The sequence below is a fragment of the Eurosta solidaginis genome, chromosome 1 (genome assembly GCF_040869045.1).
Source record: "Eurosta solidaginis isolate ZX-2024a chromosome 1, ASM4086904v1, whole genome shotgun sequence".
NCBI classification, from domain to species: Eukaryota; Metazoa; Arthropoda; class Insecta; order Diptera; family Tephritidae; genus Eurosta; species Eurosta solidaginis.
The window spans coordinates 36,067,275-36,086,803 of NC_090319.1; the positions used below are offsets into that span (position 1 = coordinate 36,067,275).

General features: G+C 39.2%; 1 protein-coding gene across 3 annotated transcripts in view; it reads right to left on the minus strand.

Annotated features, from left to right (window-relative positions):
• LOC137251687 (C2 domain-containing protein 5) overlaps window positions 1–19,106 on the minus strand; it is a 72,055-nt gene extending 52,949 nt beyond the window's left edge. The window contains exons 1-7 of one of the 3 annotated variants that reach the window (XM_067786459.1): window positions 19,009–19,106; window positions 18,871–18,941; window positions 18,562–18,779; window positions 16,043–16,344; window positions 15,823–15,983; window positions 15,204–15,406; window positions 480–1,788 (exon numbers count right to left, since the gene is read on the minus strand). In XM_067786459.1, coding sequence (XP_067642560.1) covers window positions 480–1,788; window positions 15,204–15,406; window positions 15,823–15,983; window positions 16,043–16,344; window positions 18,562–18,725 — 2,139 coding nt within the window. In that variant the 5' untranslated portion in view covers window positions 18,726–18,779; window positions 18,871–18,941; window positions 19,009–19,106. Of the gene's footprint in view, window positions 1–479; window positions 1,789–15,203; window positions 15,407–15,822; window positions 15,984–16,042; window positions 16,345–18,561; window positions 18,942–19,008 lie in introns of all 3 variants that reach the window. The other 2 variants (XM_067786451.1, XM_067786467.1) reach the window with 2 other exon arrangements.
• Window positions 19,107–19,529: the final 423 nt, after the last annotated feature.

The window sequence follows — 19,529 nt, forward strand, 5'->3', positions numbered from 1 at the left end:
CGGTTTTTCGGAATTTTCGATATCGAAAAAGTGGGCGTGGTTATAGTCAGATTTCGTTCATTTTGGGATGAGTGCCCAGTAACTTACATACCAATTTTCATCAGGATACCTCAAAATTTACTCAAGTTATCGTGTTCACGGACAGACAGACGGACAGACAGACGGACAGACACACGGACGGACTGACGGACGGAAATGGCTAAATTAATTTATTTTTTCGTCCAGATCATTTTGATATATATAAGTCTACATCTATCTCGATAAGTTTATGCCGTTATGGGGTACCGTTATGCGAACAAAATTAATATACTCTGTGAGCTCTGCTCACCTGAGTATAAAAACTCCAACTAGGTATTACTTCAGAGTTTTTTCTATCAAGCGACAAAAAATAATTTGGAAGTTATACACATTTTTGGAATAACGTCTTTCAATAGAATTTCGCATTTCATTCCATTCCCATTTTATCACCCTTAATTCACCTGCACATGTTGTGACAATGTCCTCAGGTCGCGCAGCAATGAGCGCCTTGGCGTCAAATCAGTTAAACTGTCATCGAAACTTTCCAACTCACTTGGCTGTATCCATTTCGCATCAACTTTCTCGTTATCCTTACATATTTTCAAATATTTTTGCATTTTCAAACGTTCCTCCTCCTCAGCACACAACATTTTACACATCATTTCTCGCTCCGAATCAGAACTATCCGAATTGCTGAGCGAGTGTGCGCTATGCGAACACATCGAAAGAACCATATCTGTATCATGTGCATTTAACTGCAACTCGTGTGCTGCGTGCTTGTCCCTGAAAGGATGATAACTACCAATAGCAGCTATTACATCAACAACATCGCTACGCTCGCAGCTACCGCACGCCAGCGTTGATGTTTGATTGTAGTACTCATTAATTTTATGTTGATTGTGATATAATTGATTTTGTGGTTTGCTGCTGGCTATGCCATCATGTAAACGTTGCAACTCAAGCAATGCATCCAAACAGTTTTCATCATTACGTGCAGCAGCATCAACAACGTTGGCAGTGCTGGCAGTATTACGGTAGATATTTGGTGAAGAGCGTGTACTATCAGAAAATTCAGATATAGATGCGACGTTGGAGTGAGCGACGATGCTGGATTTATTCGCACACACACCGCTTACGTCTGCGCTTCGTTTTACTGTTGAATCAGCGCTCACTGAACGCATGATTGAATAATGCGGCATGTTAGGCGTATTCGCATTTGCAACGCCACTACTACGCTTTGCAGTTGTTGTTGTGGGTTTGCATTGTAACAATGCTGATTTTGAGGCAATATTATCATATATTTTATCTTTGGCTTTAAAACTTTGTCGACGGCGCATATCGTAAGCGGTAGCGTTTGAACTATGACTCGAAGAGCCCGAAGTGGTGCCGCCGCCATCATCTCTTATAATACCACCACTAACGCATAAACTGCTATATGAACGTGAAGTGCTACTTGGCGATTTTGAATCGAGACTATCGCCAAATTTACGTACTATAGCATTATATTTCTCGTTGAGCATATTACGTGAAGAATGCGTAAATCGTTTCACATGATGACGCAATTTTTTTGCTGGTTTTTCGCCACGTTCATCCTCTTGACGCATTAAATCGTACATTATTTCATTATCTTCCATTGCACCAGTATTGGCATGCTGCAAATCAAAATTTGTTGATGAACATGATTTGCGTATGTGTAATTCATATGGACCCGTTTGTTCGGCGAGATTGATGTGCGAACCTTTCAGAAATTCTATATATTTCATAGTGCGCCTAGCACCAGCAACAACGCCAACAAAGGCAATAATACAATTGAGGTGAATTTGTTTAATTGTTTTTTGTTAATATGGTTAGAATATAAAAATACAAAACGAAATAAAAACGAGCAGGCGCATTGATATTATAAATTTTGATTATAGCATGAGCGATGTACGTAAATACATTGTACGTAAAGGGATTTTTTATACAAGCCATTTGGATATTCGGGTGTTAAAGTAATATAACAAATACATAGGTTCGAAAATACAATTCAATGTTATTAACAAGTCTCATAGAAAGTTACGCAATTTTTTTGTACAATGAATTCGATTTGAGCATTTTTTTGTTTGGTAAAAAGGGTAATTTTTGTTTTTTATTTTTTTTATTTACATACATACATTGTCAATTACATATTTGTAATAGCAGCGCACAAAATGAGTGGGACGAGTAGAAGACGTGTTTAAGGCGGTATAAGGAGGAAAGGAAAATAATATTTTTTTTTTTTATTTATTACCATAGTAGATTGTGAATAAAAAAAATTGAATTCATTTGAGGTATTCATTCATGTCAGCTTGATTATCAATTTAGATGATTACCAATGACTCTACCCTTTTCAGTTTAACCCAACGAATTAATTATAAACTACATAACAAATCTACAAAAGAATAACGGTTAGGTTAGGTTAGGTTGAACTGGCCGGTCCATGAGGACCTCACATAGGCTGATTCAGTCCGTAGTGTTACCAGAAGTTTGTTTTAACGACCAAACTGAAAAACCCTATCAAAAATCAGGACCTTAGTTATAAAATAACTCCGTCCTCTTGGCAAATACTAGGAGCTTCCTAGGATTTAAGCCACTTGCTGCTTCTAGATCTGACAGCTGTATCACTCCTAATAGCTGGAGTCTTAGCCTGGCAAGTGCAGGGCACGAGCATAGAACGTGCTCGATCGTTTCCTCCTCCAACCCGCACTTCCTACATCTGCTATCACTGACCAAGCCTAATTTAAAGGCATGTGACGCCAGAAGGCAGTATACAGTCAGAATACCCGTCATGAGTGTCATATATAGGGTATAACAATGTGCGTATACGAACGTAACAAAATGCAACCCTTTAAGAATAGAAGTCAAGATGTAATTAGTAATAAGAATAATGTACGAAGAGAATGAATAAATGGTCAGTCACTATCCAGAAAGCAAACCCACGAGTTGGTCACATTAACTGGCGACGAGATAAAAAAAAAAAAACACGTGTGCTAATTTATCAAGCTGAAGAGCTTATCGGAGTATGCCCACCGAATCACCGAACAATACGGGAGGAAGCACCGCTAATGTACAAAACGCGCCAACGAGCAACATGGCGGTCAATAACACTAATGCGAGAACAAATCTTTTTAACTTCGAAGCCTTCGACGCAAAAATTACTACATTTTCGCGTTGGGTAAAGCGATTAGAGGCTGCAATGGCAATTCATGGAATAAGTGACTCCGCCGAAGTCCGGCGTAATCTCCTTTTGTATTACATTGGAGCAAATACGTACAATATCCTCTGTGACAAATTGCTGCCACAAATGCCAGAGGAAAAACAGTACGGTGAATTGGTATCAATGCTAAAAAACCATTTCGACCCTAAGCCTAACGAGATATTGGAAAACTACAGGTTTAATTCCAGGAAACAAAATGGCGGTGAGTCGTGCACAGAATTCATCACGGCACTTCGACGATTGGCAGTAGGTTGCAATTTTGGTGCATATTTAGATACTGCATTGAGGAATCAATTTGTGTTTGGTCTAACAAATCAACGAATTCAAAGTCGACTTTTAGAAGAAAAAACCTTCACGCTAGATCAAGCCATTAATTTAGCAATGGCAGTCGAAACGGCAGAAAAGGGAGGTGCAAAACTGCAGATTAAAGAAGGTGCAAAAGAAGGGGTAAATAAAATGGTTGAAAGAAAAAGCGGATACAAAGGTAAAACAAAAGGTAACATAAAAAAGTCATCAAATGATGGTAAAGAAAAGCACCAATGTTTCCGCTGTGGCAACACTGCGCACACAGCGAAAGAGTGCACATACAAAGACGCAAAATGTCATTTCTGTAAGAAACGAGGGCAATTACGAAAAGTGTGTTTTCAAGAAAAGAAAAAGAAAATAAATCAAATAGACACAGGAGTGGAAAAAACTGTGGAAGAGTTACTGCAAGTTAACGAAAAAAGCGTAAACAATATACGACAAAAAATTAAGTGCGAGCTCAAAGTAAGCGGCGCAAACATACAATTTGAAGTAGATACAGGCTCGCCAGTATCAATAATTAATATGAAAGATGCAAAGAAACATTTCCCCAAATTAAAAGTATTCCCTACGGACACTGAGTTAATAAGCTATTGTGGCACTTCACTAAATTGTGTTGGGTATGTATGGGTTAGCGTAGAATCCCAGAATAATACAGTACCAGTGAAGCTATACATTGTGCGATCCGATCGAATGCCTCTACTCGGTAGGGAGTGGCTTCGCAGTATTAAGTTAAACTGGGGTGACGTAATGGAAAAACAGTTAACGTGCAACAAAGTCCATTCGACGCCATTAAAATCTAACAATGTTATTGAAATGCTAAAGGGCAAATATCCCGAAGTTTTTTCTCCTACAGTAGGTAAAATAACAGACATGCAAGCCAGATTGCACTTAAAGCCAAATGCTACACCGAAGTTTGTAAGAGCGCGAAGGGTGGCTTTTCCACTGTATGATGTGGCGGAAAAGGAAATAGACAGGCAAGTGGAAGAGGGGCTTCTTGTGAAAGTTGAACAGATTGAATGGGCAACACCTTTAGTTGTAATACCCAAGAAACAGGGTGGCGTACGGATTTGCGGGGATTACAAGGTTACCCTTAATCCAGCTTTGGTAGTGGACCAGCACCCATTGCCCACAATCGATGAGTTATTTTCCAAAATGTCAGGTGGAAAGAAGTTTTCCAAGATCGATCTGTCGAGTGCATATCTACAATTATAGGTGCACCCGGATGATCAAAAATTTATGACGCTGAGCACTCACAAAGGTTTATATCAACCCACGAGACTCATGTTTGGCATTGCCAGCGCACCCGCTAAGTGGCAACGGTTAATGGAACAGTTGGTGGGAGATATTCCCGGAGTGTCGGTATTTCTTGATGACATTAAGATCACAGCAGCCAACGATGAAGAACATATCTTTCGGCTAGACACAGTTTTTCAACGACTGCACAATCACAATATGCGTGTGAATATACAAAAGTGTGAATTTATGAAAGACCGTATAGAATATTGCGGATATGTGATTGATGAATGTGGTATACATAGGGTCAAAAGCAAAGTGGATGCTATACAAAAAATGAAAAAGCCTACAAACAAAGATGAAGTACGGGCGTTCTTGGGCCTAATTAATTACTATGGCCGTTTTGTAAAAAACTTGAGCAACATCACCTATCCGCTAAATAAGCTGCTACAAAATGATGTAAAATTTGTATTCGACAAAAACTGCGAAAAAGCATTCGCTAAAGTGAAAGAGCAAATGCAGTCCAGTTTATTTTTAACACACTATGATCCAAAGCTGCCGGTGGTATTGGCTGTAGATGCCAGTCCCGTTGGAGTAGGTGCGGTCCTCAGCCACGTCTATGAGGACGGTTCGGAGAAACCTTTGCAATTTGCATCGCAGACCCTTGACAAAACGCAGCAAAAATATAGTCAAATTGATAAGGAAGCATATGCTATTATTTTCGGTGTTCGCAAATTTTACCAGTACTTGTATGGTAAACGTTTTATACTAGTAACGGAGAATAAACCGATTTCACAAATATTTTCACCGCATAAGGGCTTGCCCCTGTTGTCAGCCACAAGAATGCAGCACTACGCAATATTTCTGGCACATTTCGATTTTGAAATTCGATTAAAACGATCCAAGGATAATGCTAATGCGGATGCAATGTCGCGATTACCGATTTCGGAGATTAATGGAAAGATAGAAGAGGTAGACATGATCGAGCAGGAGATGATAGATAATCTACCGGTTACAGCCAACGAGTTAAGAAAAAAAACTGAAGAGGATGACGAAGTAAAGATTCTGCTACAATGTTCGAAATTGGGAAGAGATGCGGACCCAAAACATCGTTTTGGAATCACTCAAACAGAATTCAGTCTACAACACGGTTGCTTAATGCGAGGTTTACGAGTGTATATACCAGCACCCTTACGAAAGAAAATTCTCGACGAGTTACATTGTGCGCATTTTGGAATTAGTAGGATGAAGAGCCTGGCAAGAGCATACTGCTGGTGGAACAGGATGGACAAAGATATTGAGGACCTAGTCTCGAATTGTTCAGAGTGCCAACTTTCTAGACCAAACGCAAAGCTAGTAAAGCCGGTTCACAGCTGGGTGGTCCCAAAGAAACCGTTTGAAAGAGTGCACGCCGACTTTGCAGGACCATTCATGGGTAAATACCTTTTCATTTTAATCGACGCTTTCAGTAAATGGCCTGAAGTACATATTGTACCGAACATGACAACGAGTATCATGATTCAGAAATGCCGAGAAATATTTTCCACGTTTGGAATCCCCGACGTTTTTGTTAGCGATCACGGAACGCAATTCGTTTCCAGTGAATTCCAAAATTTTTTGAAATTGAATGGGATTATCCACAAGATGGGAGCTCCATACCATCCCGCAACCAACGGCCAGGCGGAAAGGTTTGTCCAAACGATAAAAAATAAACTTAGAGCCTCGAAATGCAACGCGGTAGACATGAATTGCGAATTGACAAAGATCCTACTCGCATATAGAAGGGCAATTCATCTATGCTTATGTTGGGTCGACAAATAAAATCGCGCATAGATTTACTACTACCACAAAACGCAGGAAAGCCGAGCGAACGTAAAATTGTAGAATCAAAATTTTCGGTCGGAGAGAGAGTGGCGGCACGCGAGTACCTGGCAAAGGAAAAATGGCGTTTTGGAACGGTTATTGAGGTGTTAGGAGAGTTACATTTCAGTATTCGATTAGACGATGGTCGTATTTGGAAGAGACACGTTGATCAGTTAAGGAAAATCGGCAGTAAGACGAGCTTGGAAGTAGAGGACGACCAAACATCTGCTTCGAAACCTACAACATATCGGTTTGTATATCCTAATCCTAACCAAGATAAAAGTTTCATTCTAGGTTCGAGCCGACAACGCAAGGAGCGTCAAACCCGGAAGGGGAAGCCAATAAAGGAGTCGAAATAAGAGAGGCAGTAGAGACCCCAGTTAACATTGAAGGTGACAATTTACGTCGACAATCAAAACGAACACGGAACATACCACTACGTTTCCGACAATCATAATTTCAAATGTAAAATATAAATAGTCATGAATTTCATTTGTTCTATTTTCCATATCAATGTAAACGTACTTAGGTTTATAAGCAAGGAAGCTTAATCCTTACACTAATGCCATATGAATTAATAAATAAGTGAAGGATTAAGGAGGGGGAGAAGTGTCATATATAGGGTATAACAATGTGCGTATACGAACGTAACAAAATGCAACCCTTTAAGAATAGAAGTCAAGATGTAATTATAATAAATAAATGTAAGGCGCGATAACCTCCGAAGAGTTCTAAGGCCGAGCTTCTCTTCCAATTTGCGTCGTGCTCCTCTTGATTTTTCCCTACAAATTGGCCGGACGGGACCTACATGTTTTATGCCGACTCCGAACGGCATCTGCAAGGCAGATGAGTTTTCACTGAGAGCTTTTCATGGCAGAAATACAATCGGAGCGCTTGCCAGACACTGCCGAGGGGCGACCCCGCTTAGAAAAATTTTCTTCTAATTGAAAAATCTTATTTCTAAAATTTTGATGTTGCTTTGCCCGGGAGTTGAACCCAGGGCATACGGTGTGATAGGCGGAGCACGCTATCATCACACCACGGTGACCGCCAGATGTAATTAGTAATAAGAATAATGTACGAAGAGAATGAATAAATGGTCAGTCACTATCCAGAAAGCAAACCCACGAGTTGGTCACATTAATGAGTCTACAGTCCTCTCTTTTTAATGATAGAAGCAACTTTGTTAGTCTAAGGTTGTAAGACCTACACATAATCTTCGACACTTTACAGCTCCGCGCTTGAACCCACGCCTTTCCTGCTTGGTCGATCATGTGCACCTCTCGCCTTCGCTCAATCTCCCCCAGTCTAATTGGGACGTCTATGGAGCAAGCTTCAAGGGATGTGCCCTTTTTAGCTAGTTCATCCGCCTTTTCATTCCCATCTATTCCCATATGCCCTGGGACCCAATATAGATGTATGCTTCTCCATGTCCCGATTCTCTCCAGAGACTGCTTACACTCTAACACGCATTTAGATGCTGTGCCATGCGAGATTATTGCCTTAATTGCTGCTTGACTGTCAATATAAAAGTTAACACGGTTGCAGCTTAAGCTATTCTCTTCCAGGGTTTCTACTGCTATGGTTACGGCTAATATTTCCACTAGGAAATCGCTACAGTAATCCGGCAGACCCTACTTTGGAACCATATGTGTACACATGTATCGCCTCGTCCGCCATTTGAGCACCCTTGCGCCAACCGTCCACCTCTATTGTGGCCTTAAGATCTGATGGGATGATGAGATAAATAACGGTATTTTATACAGAATAGGCGTGACTTTCCACAAAACAAAGCTTTGTTCACTCTGGGTTCAAATAGTGACGCTATCGTACGTCAAATTTAAGTGAGAAAAAGAAAAGTTAAAAATTCCTTTTTTTCAATATGGCACGTCGGTAAGTTCGCGATTATATTAATAATTTTTAAGAAAAATTTAATAAAAGCTATGCAAGTCGGTAACTAATGAAATAAATTATTATATTTAACTCCATTTTTTATTTTAATCTAGTTTATTTAATTTCTAGTTTTTTTTTACATTTTATTTAAGGCGTTACCATATGGTAACCGTGGGTCGAGTAGGGTGCAAGTTTTTTTCGTATTTCATGGGATTTTCTATGCTAGGGCACAGTTTTCTGCGCGCTTCAATGGCTTTTCTGTGCTTTTTCGTAAATTTATCTGATATAATCTGCAGAATTTTTTAAATACTACGACTTTCAGAGGTTTATAGTTGCAACAAATACTTGATTACATTGAAGAGCGGGATAAGCAGGAGATCAAGGGGTTGTCTAGCGCAACCCTCTCAGGGAGTTGCCAGCACAATATATACATAGCTTCTCCAACCCAATTGTCAACCTCACCTACCCGCGGCAAATCCTGTTTCATTAACAGACGAGGCTCTGGCGACCCCAATCTCCTCATGGAACTATGGGGTGGAGAGGGAGGGATGGCCTTGAAGGTTTAATGTGGCCATATAAATCGTCAAGATGGTCGGGCTAGTACTTTAATAGTGCTTTGTTACCAGAACATACCAGATCTATATCCGGCAAAGGACCATCAACATCGATAACACTCCCCAAAACGTTCGGGGAGTGTGTTTATCGTTAATACAACAACAACAACACCAAGGTCAACTAGCCGATATACCAACCACTCTTTATATCGGGCCTCCTGTAGATGGGAACATATCTGGCGAAGATGATGCTGAAGATGATTGTGCTGGAGTCCCAGATAACGTATGCCCCGCTCAGTTAAAAGGCGGCTGTGGAGTAGTAATGGCTAGTGGACGACGTTTCGCTTATCCGCTGTTGGCTTACCTCAAGTCATGTGGATATAATGCTACGGAAACAGTTCGCGAAAATAGAATTTCAACAGGCTGTCCACTGATGAATAAAAAAAAAATAATTCAATGGAAAGAAGTTACTCGGAATCTATTGAAATGAAAAGCACTGGCATATGTTTGGTTTGGTAAAATGGAAAGATAACAATGTTGTGTGAATGTTATCTACCAGCTTCGGTGAAAATCGGAAATCAATGACACAGCGTTATTCAAAGGTACGTGGAGCCAAAATTAATGTATCCTGTCCTTGTGCGACCACGGAATGCAACAGATATATGTGCAGAGTAGAGCGATTCGATCAAAACTTGGCGCAATATCGCATCGCATACAGGGGAAAAAAGTGGTGGTCAAGCATTTCTACGTCGCTGTTATATGCCTGTATTTAAAATGGATTTTCCGGAAAAGCGTAACAATTAATTAAAAAATGGACATCATTTTCATGCTCAGGAGGTCAAAATCTATAAGTCAGCTTCTTTCCAACTAAATACAAGACAAAAAAAGTTATGGGAATAACCGGGTTAAATTCAGAAAATTCAATTCAAATTAAGAATACTATCATTCAACTTTCGACAAACACAATTCAGATATTTCTATATACTTAAAACATTCTTCCCTATTGAAATTTATATTTGCTATGTCAAGGTCTGTTGATTCTGTCTTAGTGGCTGGCGATTTTAATCTACCCTTTGTGTCGTGGAATTTTATTGACGGAATGCTAGTTCCCACTGCTTGTAATGTTGTATTCTACGAGTTTTTAAATGACCTTGCAAACATTGGTCTTTATCAACTTAACAGAATTCATAATAAATTTGGCAAATATCTTGATTTGATTTTTTCAGACGACACATCGAATTGTTCTGTTACTCGATGTGATCCAGTGGTATTGCCTGAGGATGTTTATCATCCAGCACTTTCAATTTACCTGGATTGTCTTAGCTTACCCGTGCGGTATACTACCGATCCGAATGCGTCTTCCCACCGGTTTCTGTTTAGAAAGGCCAATTGGTCTTTACTAATCGACGAAGTCTCTAAAATAAAGTGGCCTGAGTACGACGGAGATATTGAAGCGAGCTCCGTCCATTTCACCAACGTTTTACATGCGATATTCCTCAAATGTGTGCCTTTTTCAAAACCTCCTCAGCATCTCCAGCTACTGCTTGGAGCTCTAGAGAACTTAATTATCTAAAAAAATAAAAAAACACGCTTCTTCAAGCGTTTCAAATTATCTGGCTCTAATAGTGACTATGCTGTATACTCCATCTTGCGCCTTAAGTACAACAGGCTACAGATAAGATGCTATAAGAATTATCTGATGAAGATTAAGCATCGGATCTCTTCCAATCCAAAAGCATTTTATTCCTTCGTCAACTCCAAAAGAAAAATTAAAGGGTTTCCTTCTGTAATGAAGTATAGCGATCGGATTTCCAGTATTGACTCCGAGATTGCAAATATGTTTGCTGACTTTTTTAAATCTAATTACTCGACTATCCCTGACTCCCCTCCGGTGGATGATCAATACATGTTACCTTCGCTTAACTCAGTAGGTATCCCATATATTCATACAGATGTGGTACTAAGGCATCTGGAAAGTCTGAAAATTTCCTACTCCAGTGGACCTGACGAAATGCCATCTGTTGTGCTCAGAATTTGCGCTCAATTTCTTTGTCAAACCCTTACCTGCTTATTTAATGCTTCTTTGAGGCAAGGGATAGGTAGAAAGCAAACCGTTGTGTTTAACAATTGTTTGTCTGAATTCATCAATGTATCTTCTGGAGTTCCACAGGGCAGTCACCTTGGTCCAGTGTTGTTTCTGCTCTTCATTAATGACTCCCAAATGTTTTGAAGCGCTGCATACCGCTGATGTACGCTGACGATGTCAAACTGGTTATACCCATTCGCTCACCTGAAGATAGGTCACTTCTTCAATTGGATCTGAATAATCCGGTTGAGTGGTGTGACGTGAACGTCATGTCACTAAATTTACCGAAGTGCAAGTTTATGTGTTTTACGAGGAAATCTTTTAAAACCTATCAGTACATGATAGGCGATTATATCATTAAGCAAGTCACAAACTTTACTGATCTTGGCGTTATAAGGGACCCTAAACTGGACTTCAAATTACATATCGAATCGTGTGTGAATAGGGCTAGAGGCACTTTGGCTTTCGTAAAAAGGTGGTCAAAGGAATTCAATGACCCCTATGTCACTAAAACTCTTTTTTTATCGTTAGTAAGACCTATATTGGAATATGCTTCCATTATCTGGAACCCGCGTTATCAGGTTCATAGCGAAAAATTGGAATCGGCCCAGAAGCAATTTTTGCTCTTTGCTTTAAATCATTTGCCCTGGGATCCATCAAGGAACCTACCGCCCTATTGCAGCCGGTTAAAACTTGTACAGCTGCATTCACTACAGAGCCGTAGGGAGATGCTTGGCGTTTTATTTATGGTAAAACTATTAAGGGGGATGATAAACAGTCCATTTCTGCTTGGCGAGGTGATGTTTAATGTCCCTTTTAGGCCCTCTCGGTATTTCCAACCGCTATATTTAAATACATGTAGATCGAATTTTCAAATGCATGAACCTCTTCATTGTCTGTGTCAAGATTTCAATAATCACTGCAATAGTATTGATAATTGCGACACACTTTACAGTATAAAAAAATATATACTCACTGGCTTGAACTCATAACTGTTTCAAAATCACATGTTAAACTAAATCTGTTACCTGCTCCAGTTACTTTGGGCGGGTGGCTTGGAATCGCTTCCTTTCCAACCTCCCACACATCGCAGCCCTACTCATTGTGTGTTATATATACATCAGCTGCTCGAAATCACGTCCATTCCGACAGCACTAATAATCAATAGTTACTTTGGGCGGGTGGCTTGGAATCACGTGCTTTCCAACCTCCCACACATCACAGCCCTACTCATTGTGTGTTAAATATACATCAGCTGCTGGAAATCACGTCCATTCCGACAGCACTAATAATCAATAATTACTTTGGGCGGGTGGCTTGGAATCACGTCCTTTCCAACCTCCCACACATCGCAGCCCTACTATTGTGTGTTAAATATACATCAGCTGCTCGAAATCACGTCCATTCCGACAGCACTGATAATCAATTCCGTTGCTCGGCATCACAGTCCATCCCGACAACTAATTCAATAATATATGTATATACATATTTTATAATATAATTTTGCTCACTATGTATGCTTGTTAATTTTACACTGCAATCCGCATTTATGTATATTCATTCATTCATTCATATTTAGTCTGATTGATTGTAAAATTTGTAGACTAACAAATAAATAAATAAATAAATAAAAAAAAAATAAATAAATAAAATAATAATCTTTCCGAATTCAGCAAGTTGCAATTCATGTTTAGAAAATGACAACTCATATTAAAACAATTACAATTAAAGTTTATAACTGAACTTGTCTTAAAATGGATTGCAGCTTTCTGAATTTAAACTGAAAAAGGGTTGGTGTATTTTGTTTATGTAAACTAAGTAAAAATAGTGTCTAGATAACCTGGTAACCAAACCTGTGTGAATACCCCAGTTATCAACTTATACATACGTACAACTTATAATTATACTATTCAATATTTGCAGTATCATTTGCATTCTCATATACATTCCACTACTTCAGTACGCGGAAATCCTATAAAGGTAAGGCCACAGCTGCCGAATACAGTCAAAAAAATAATGCACAGATATTTTACTGTTTTAGCGAAGCCATCAGATCCAATTTTAAGTTTTTTTTTTTTCAAGTTAAAGTTTTAGAAGCACTTTGGGCCTTATTTCCGATATTGCTAGGTGTTTTACCTTGCGGGATAATTTAGATATTAAGGGAGAAAGAGTTTTATGATTTTGTTGGCATTATATTCAGGCCATTTTCGTTATCCTTTTTTCGTTTCACTTTGGAGTTCGGTTTGGAATGACTTCAAATCGGTTTAAAGTTAGTTTTACGTCTTTTGAAATTGCTAAAAAAACAGTTACAGGAAGTGTCTAGTGTCATTTACATCGTTCCCGAGATGGTCGGGCTGGCACCTTAATTGTGCTTATTACCGGAACGTACCGGATCTTTATCCGGCAAAGGACCATCAACATTGATAACGCTCGTCAAAACTTTAGGGGTGTGTTTACCGCTACAACAACAACAGTGTGAATTTTTTAATACTTTGCATAAGGTGTAAATAAATTTGAAACATATTTCTACGAGTTTCCTTTTCTCTTTCTCCGGCATTATCACACTGGATCACAAATTCCAACTTCTTTTCTGCACCAGAGACGCCATTATGAAATTCCTATATAAAATCACCCCCTGATTCCGAAAATCAAGGTAATTTTTAATCCTATGGCAACGTTTTTGCGATATTTACGAATTACCGTTTTTTCAAACAAAAAAAAATTGGGGCCACTTAATCATATATATCTCAAGAACGAATTGAGCAATTCCAAAACGGTTTGAAGCTTTTAAAAGATAATATTCGCTAACTAACTGATATATGAATACTAACACATATGTACCAGTAGGGTACTTGAGTATTAAATGGATATATTTACTTAAATGCTTATAACTTTTGTATTAGTCCATCGATTTTGTTGAATGAAAGCTTATTTTTTTTTCTAATAAAATAGAGCTTAGAGAGAAAAAAAAATCTGCAAAAAAATAAAGTTCTCGAGATCTTTCCTCGCAGAGTAAAATTTTTTTATATTAAATTGAAAAAATCCGTTGTTGTTGAAAGTCTGAAATTACAGAAGGGTTGGAGAAACTGATTGAAAAAATCCGTAATGATTGTTCGTTATCTTTGAATCTGCAGGGCATACCAAAAAGTGTTGTATGCACAGTTTATAGCAAATTTTATTACCTTTTAAAAACTTCAAACCGTTTTGGAATTGCAAATTCGTTCTTGAGATATATATGATTCATTTTTAATTTTTTTTTGTTTGAAAAACGGTTATTCGTAAATATCACAAAAACGTTACCATGAAATTAAAAATAACCTTGATTTTCGGAATCAGGAGGTGATTTTACATAAGAATTTCATAATGGCGTCTCTGGTGCATTTTGGCTGTAAACCAGTGTTATCCTTCGACTCCGCTTATAGCCGAGGTGTCAAGTAACCATAAAGTTATAACACCCAGCTAGGATTAAAAACTTTAAAATCTTGTGGGAAGAAACAGCTGCGAACAACAACAACATCTTATGAATTTTTGAAGCTATACATTATGTAGAAACGAAAACATACTAGATAAATTTAGAACTGATGCAAGGCTCATACATACATACATATGTTCGTATGTTCGAAACAATTTTCTATGGAACATTTTTTACTTTTGATTAACTCACTTCTTACGTTTAAAAATGATGCAAACATTATTTTTATTCTCATACATCGATGTTTACGTAAGTATGAATCAATGTTTGCTTCATATTAGCATTATTTCATACATATATAGTTATTACGTTTGTACATATGCATATGACCTTAACCACATTCATATAAACGTACATCCGTGCAATAAAATTGTCGCAAAAATATACGTCCTGTGAATGTGTTTGCGTGTACGTCGTTTGTGCTTGTATTAATAAACACAAACGCCAATAGGCGTCATTAAAGAAACCTCATACACAGTAAACTGCAAACTTGCACATATATATTATTTCCTATTACGGCATAGATCTATAGCGAATACTCACTCTTCAATTAATGCATTATCAGCAGCAGATGATGTAGTTGGTGCATTTATCTGATTGCTTGTTATATCTTTGATCAAGGTGACGGCGGTGCCAACGCCACGTGCAACCACGCCAACATCTCCTTCCAAATCGAAGCATTGCGTATAACCAATAACAGCATTTGCACCCATATTAATGGCCTTAAGACCCATTTTTCGTTGCACCTATCAAATGTAAAAATTAATGAGTACAGAGCTTGTGAAATGTATGTTTAGAACTTGGGAGGCGGGTTGATAAGCGCAATTCAGAGCTTCCGCAACTCAATTATCAAGCTCAGCTACGCGAGGCGAATCCTGTTACAAATATGAATGTATCATACACATATTTAGCAGGCGACCCAAGTTCCTCATGGAGCAAGGATGTGGGTGGCGGGATTGTCTAGAAGGTTCAATGTGGTCATGTTAAATCGCTCCCGAGATGGTCGGGCATGTACCTTAATAGTGCTTGTTACCGGAACGGACCGAATATACAGTTCTCCGACAAAGGACAATCAATATCGAGAACACTACCCAAAAACTTCGGGGAGTGTCTTTATCGGTACAAAAACAACAACAACAACAACAAAAAGGTTAAAACTTACCTGTCCCGACAGCTTAAGAAATACAACTTGTCTAGCCTCATTGGAAGCGCGTGGCGTACGTATTTTATCAATCCATTGATATTCGGGATCATCATTGATGACTAACTCCTCGACGAAACCGTGTATAACTTGCGCACGATATCCGAAAGGTATACATTGCGCTATAAATGTTAATTTTCAGTTTTATCTATTTGTGTAAGTAATTTTGTTTATTTCTTACAATGGAAGAATGGTATGCCACACGAACTCTGTCGAAATTTATTTAAGTCCGAAAAAAGATCCACCTTCACAATGACATTGACTTCGCCTCGTATACCGTGCATTGTATCGAAAACGGGTATCCAACCAGAAAGGACTGTACCTTTACCATGCATTCCTGGCCCAGATGTTTCCAAGCATAAAGGGTTCAAGCTTATATATACCTTGCCAATGGCATCATTCGCCGAGTATGTATCATAATCCATCAAACGTATTTGCAATGGTTCATCTTGAAGCTCAGCATCATCCACTTCGAAACGAAACCTTGATGAAAATTCATGAAAGATAAATAACTAAGTACAAAGTATAAATAACTAAGCTACAAGTACTTAAGAATCATAACTAACAGCAGGACTGGAGTGTCATTGGCACCCAGATAAATTGCGGTTTGAATTAATACCCCCACCATAGAACAGTACTCGTAGCGCTAGACCTATCAAAAGCCTTTGATACGGTCAACCATGGCTCGTTACTGCAAGACCTGGAAGGGTCTACCCTTCCCCCATGTCTTAAAAGGTGGACCGCAAATTATCTGGGTGGTCGGCAGGCATCGGTGCAATTCAGAAACGAAACATCAAAACAATGGAGAATTAAACAAGGGGTGCCACAGGGTGGTGTCCTATCCCCGCTTTTGTTTAATTTCTACATATCGAAGCTACCTTCACCACCGGAAGGAGTCACAATCGTTTCCTACGCCGATGACTGCACAATAATGGCCACAGGCCCAGGCCCAAAGATCGATGAGCTATGCAATAAAATAAACGGCTATCTCCCTGATCTCTCCAGTTTTTTCGCCTCGCGAAACCTGGCATTGTCACCGACTAAATCTTCCGCGACCTTATTTACAACATGGACGCCCCAAATGTCGACCATATTGAACATCCACGTCGATGGCACTACGCTACCGACTGTCCTACACCCCAAAATCTTGGGTGTGACGTTTGATCAGGATCTACATTTTGGTGCGCACGCAACCGCAATTGTTCCAAGAATTCAGAGCCGTAATAAAATCCTCAAATCCCTTGCTGGCAGTACCTGGGGAAAAGATAAAGAAACGCTCTTGACCACATACAAAGCAATTAGCCAGCCGATTACGTGCTACGCGTCACCCATATCGCCAAGCCTAAAAACCACCCACTGGAAGAAACTACAGGCCTGCCAAAATACTGCTCTCAGAATCGCCACGGGCTGTCTTCTTATGTCCCCAGAACACCATCTGCATAATGAGGCGAGAATACTCCCCATCAGGGAGAGAAATGAGATGCTGACCAAACAGTTTCTGTTGAATACCCAGAAACCTGGGCATCCCAACAGACATCTGATTGACGAACCAGCACCGCCTAGGGGCCTAAGGAGTCATCTCCGTAAGCATTTTGAGGAAATACGGCACCTGAGAACCCAGCCGTATGAAGCGGAAAAACACAAGCAGGTCCTTGGTGAACTCCATAGACAGGCGTCGGACCTTTATGTCGGGAATTGCCCGGTGAATCCAGTACTTGAAGAAAAATATCCAGAACTCGCAGAAGAGGAACGCATACTCCCCAGGGAAAAGCGCGTCACTCTTGCTCAACTTCGTTCTGGATACTGTAACAGTTTAAACTCTTACCTATCCAGAATCAACCCCGACATACAAAATGTATGCCCTGCTTGCAATGTGTCCCCACATGACACCAACCATCTCTTTAATTGTAATGTGGAACCAACGCCTCTAACACCCCTTTCCTTATGGTCCATTGTTATGTTGAAACGGCAAGTTTCCTTGGACTCCCGTTAGAGGATATTGATGACAATTTGTGATCGATCGCGGCTATTAGGTGGGGCGAGCATTGCTACAACAACAACAACAACTGGAGTAGTATGACTTAACTAAAGCATTAATCTTAATATCTAAAATCTTCGAAGCATGTTACTTCCGTTATAGCAGAATTAAGAATAACAACGATATTACCAATAAAACAACTAACTTAGCGTGTGCTACGATACAGAAACAACATGGAACTTGGGGTGTGGAGGGAGGGATGGCCTGAAGGTTTAATGTGGCCATATAAATCGTTACCGAGATGGTCGGGCTAGCACCTTAATGGAGCTGTTACCGGAGCGTACCGGATCTGTATCCGGCAAAGGACCATCACATCGATAACACTTCCCAAAGCCTTCGGGGAGCAACCTTATCGCTACAACAACAACAACAACAACATACAGAAACAACGAACGATTGTGGAATGCTGCTGATTTAGAGCGGAAGCTCCGGCTAAGAAAGAAAAAACATTTTACAACTATAAAAACAATGCAGTCAACTCCTTTCTAAATTCTCGAGTTTTAGATGACCTCTATTAGAAGCCTGTTATGTATGTGACTAAATTGCCCATCTTATCTTATGGACTTATCATTTCTATGCTATGCTATCGTACCACAAACACATTTTCATATGTATGCGGTTATTGTTTACTAATAAGTACCCCACCCACAAATGTGACTTACCAATCCGTGTTCCATTGTGGATTTAAGCTTTTACGACAAACATCCGTTTTATGCGTTACATTTCCTAATTTTATTTCCACATAAGCATCGGTAGTATCACTACTTCTATCCATTACGGGCAAATTACGCCCTGCTTTGATCTTAACACCAACTTTTCCAGGCATATTTTAAACTTTCTAATTATCACTGTTTATTGGTGGCCTCCAGCCTCGATTGATCTATGCAATTGTGCACACACATGCAAAATACCTCTGGTTATTGGTGAATTGACCAAGATATACCACACGTTACTCTGCGCCCCGAGCTTACATATACTCTTCCAGCAATTTACGCTGCCTCCATCCGTTACAATTATGCTAGTTCACAACAGCTGAAACTTCCTTAAATGAAAAAATGAGGTTCATTAGTAATTTGCATAAAATTAAACGCAGGAAAGTAAAAATGCACCTCCTTTTCGCACTGGTTGTGAAGGAAAATCTATGCACTCTGTTCCCAAAATAACCAATAAAAACTGTCAAAGTATGAGAACAGTTTAAAGCACTGTAGGAAATCCGACCAGAAATTATCTATTATATCGATATTAGGTTGCTTGAAGTTGAATATATGCATAGCAGCCATTTTGCTCCCAAATCGAACTGACACCCGTTAACTGTGTTGTTTCTTTGCGAATTTTTGAAAAATATTAGTAGTAGAAATAGGAAGCAATCAGTTTACAAATACCCTTAGACATTTTTTTTTATTTTTATAGTGAATTTATTAACTATGCCTCGATTCATTAATATGGCTGAACATTGAACATAGGTAATTTTATCAAAAGTGAGGACACCAAGAAATCGTGCACTTTTGTAAACATATGAATATACGAAACCTAAACCAATTCAAAATTCATCGTTCAACGTCAAAACCTCGACTATTAAAACGATTCACGCAAAAATGTCATTAGTAAATAATGGAGATGCCATAACGAA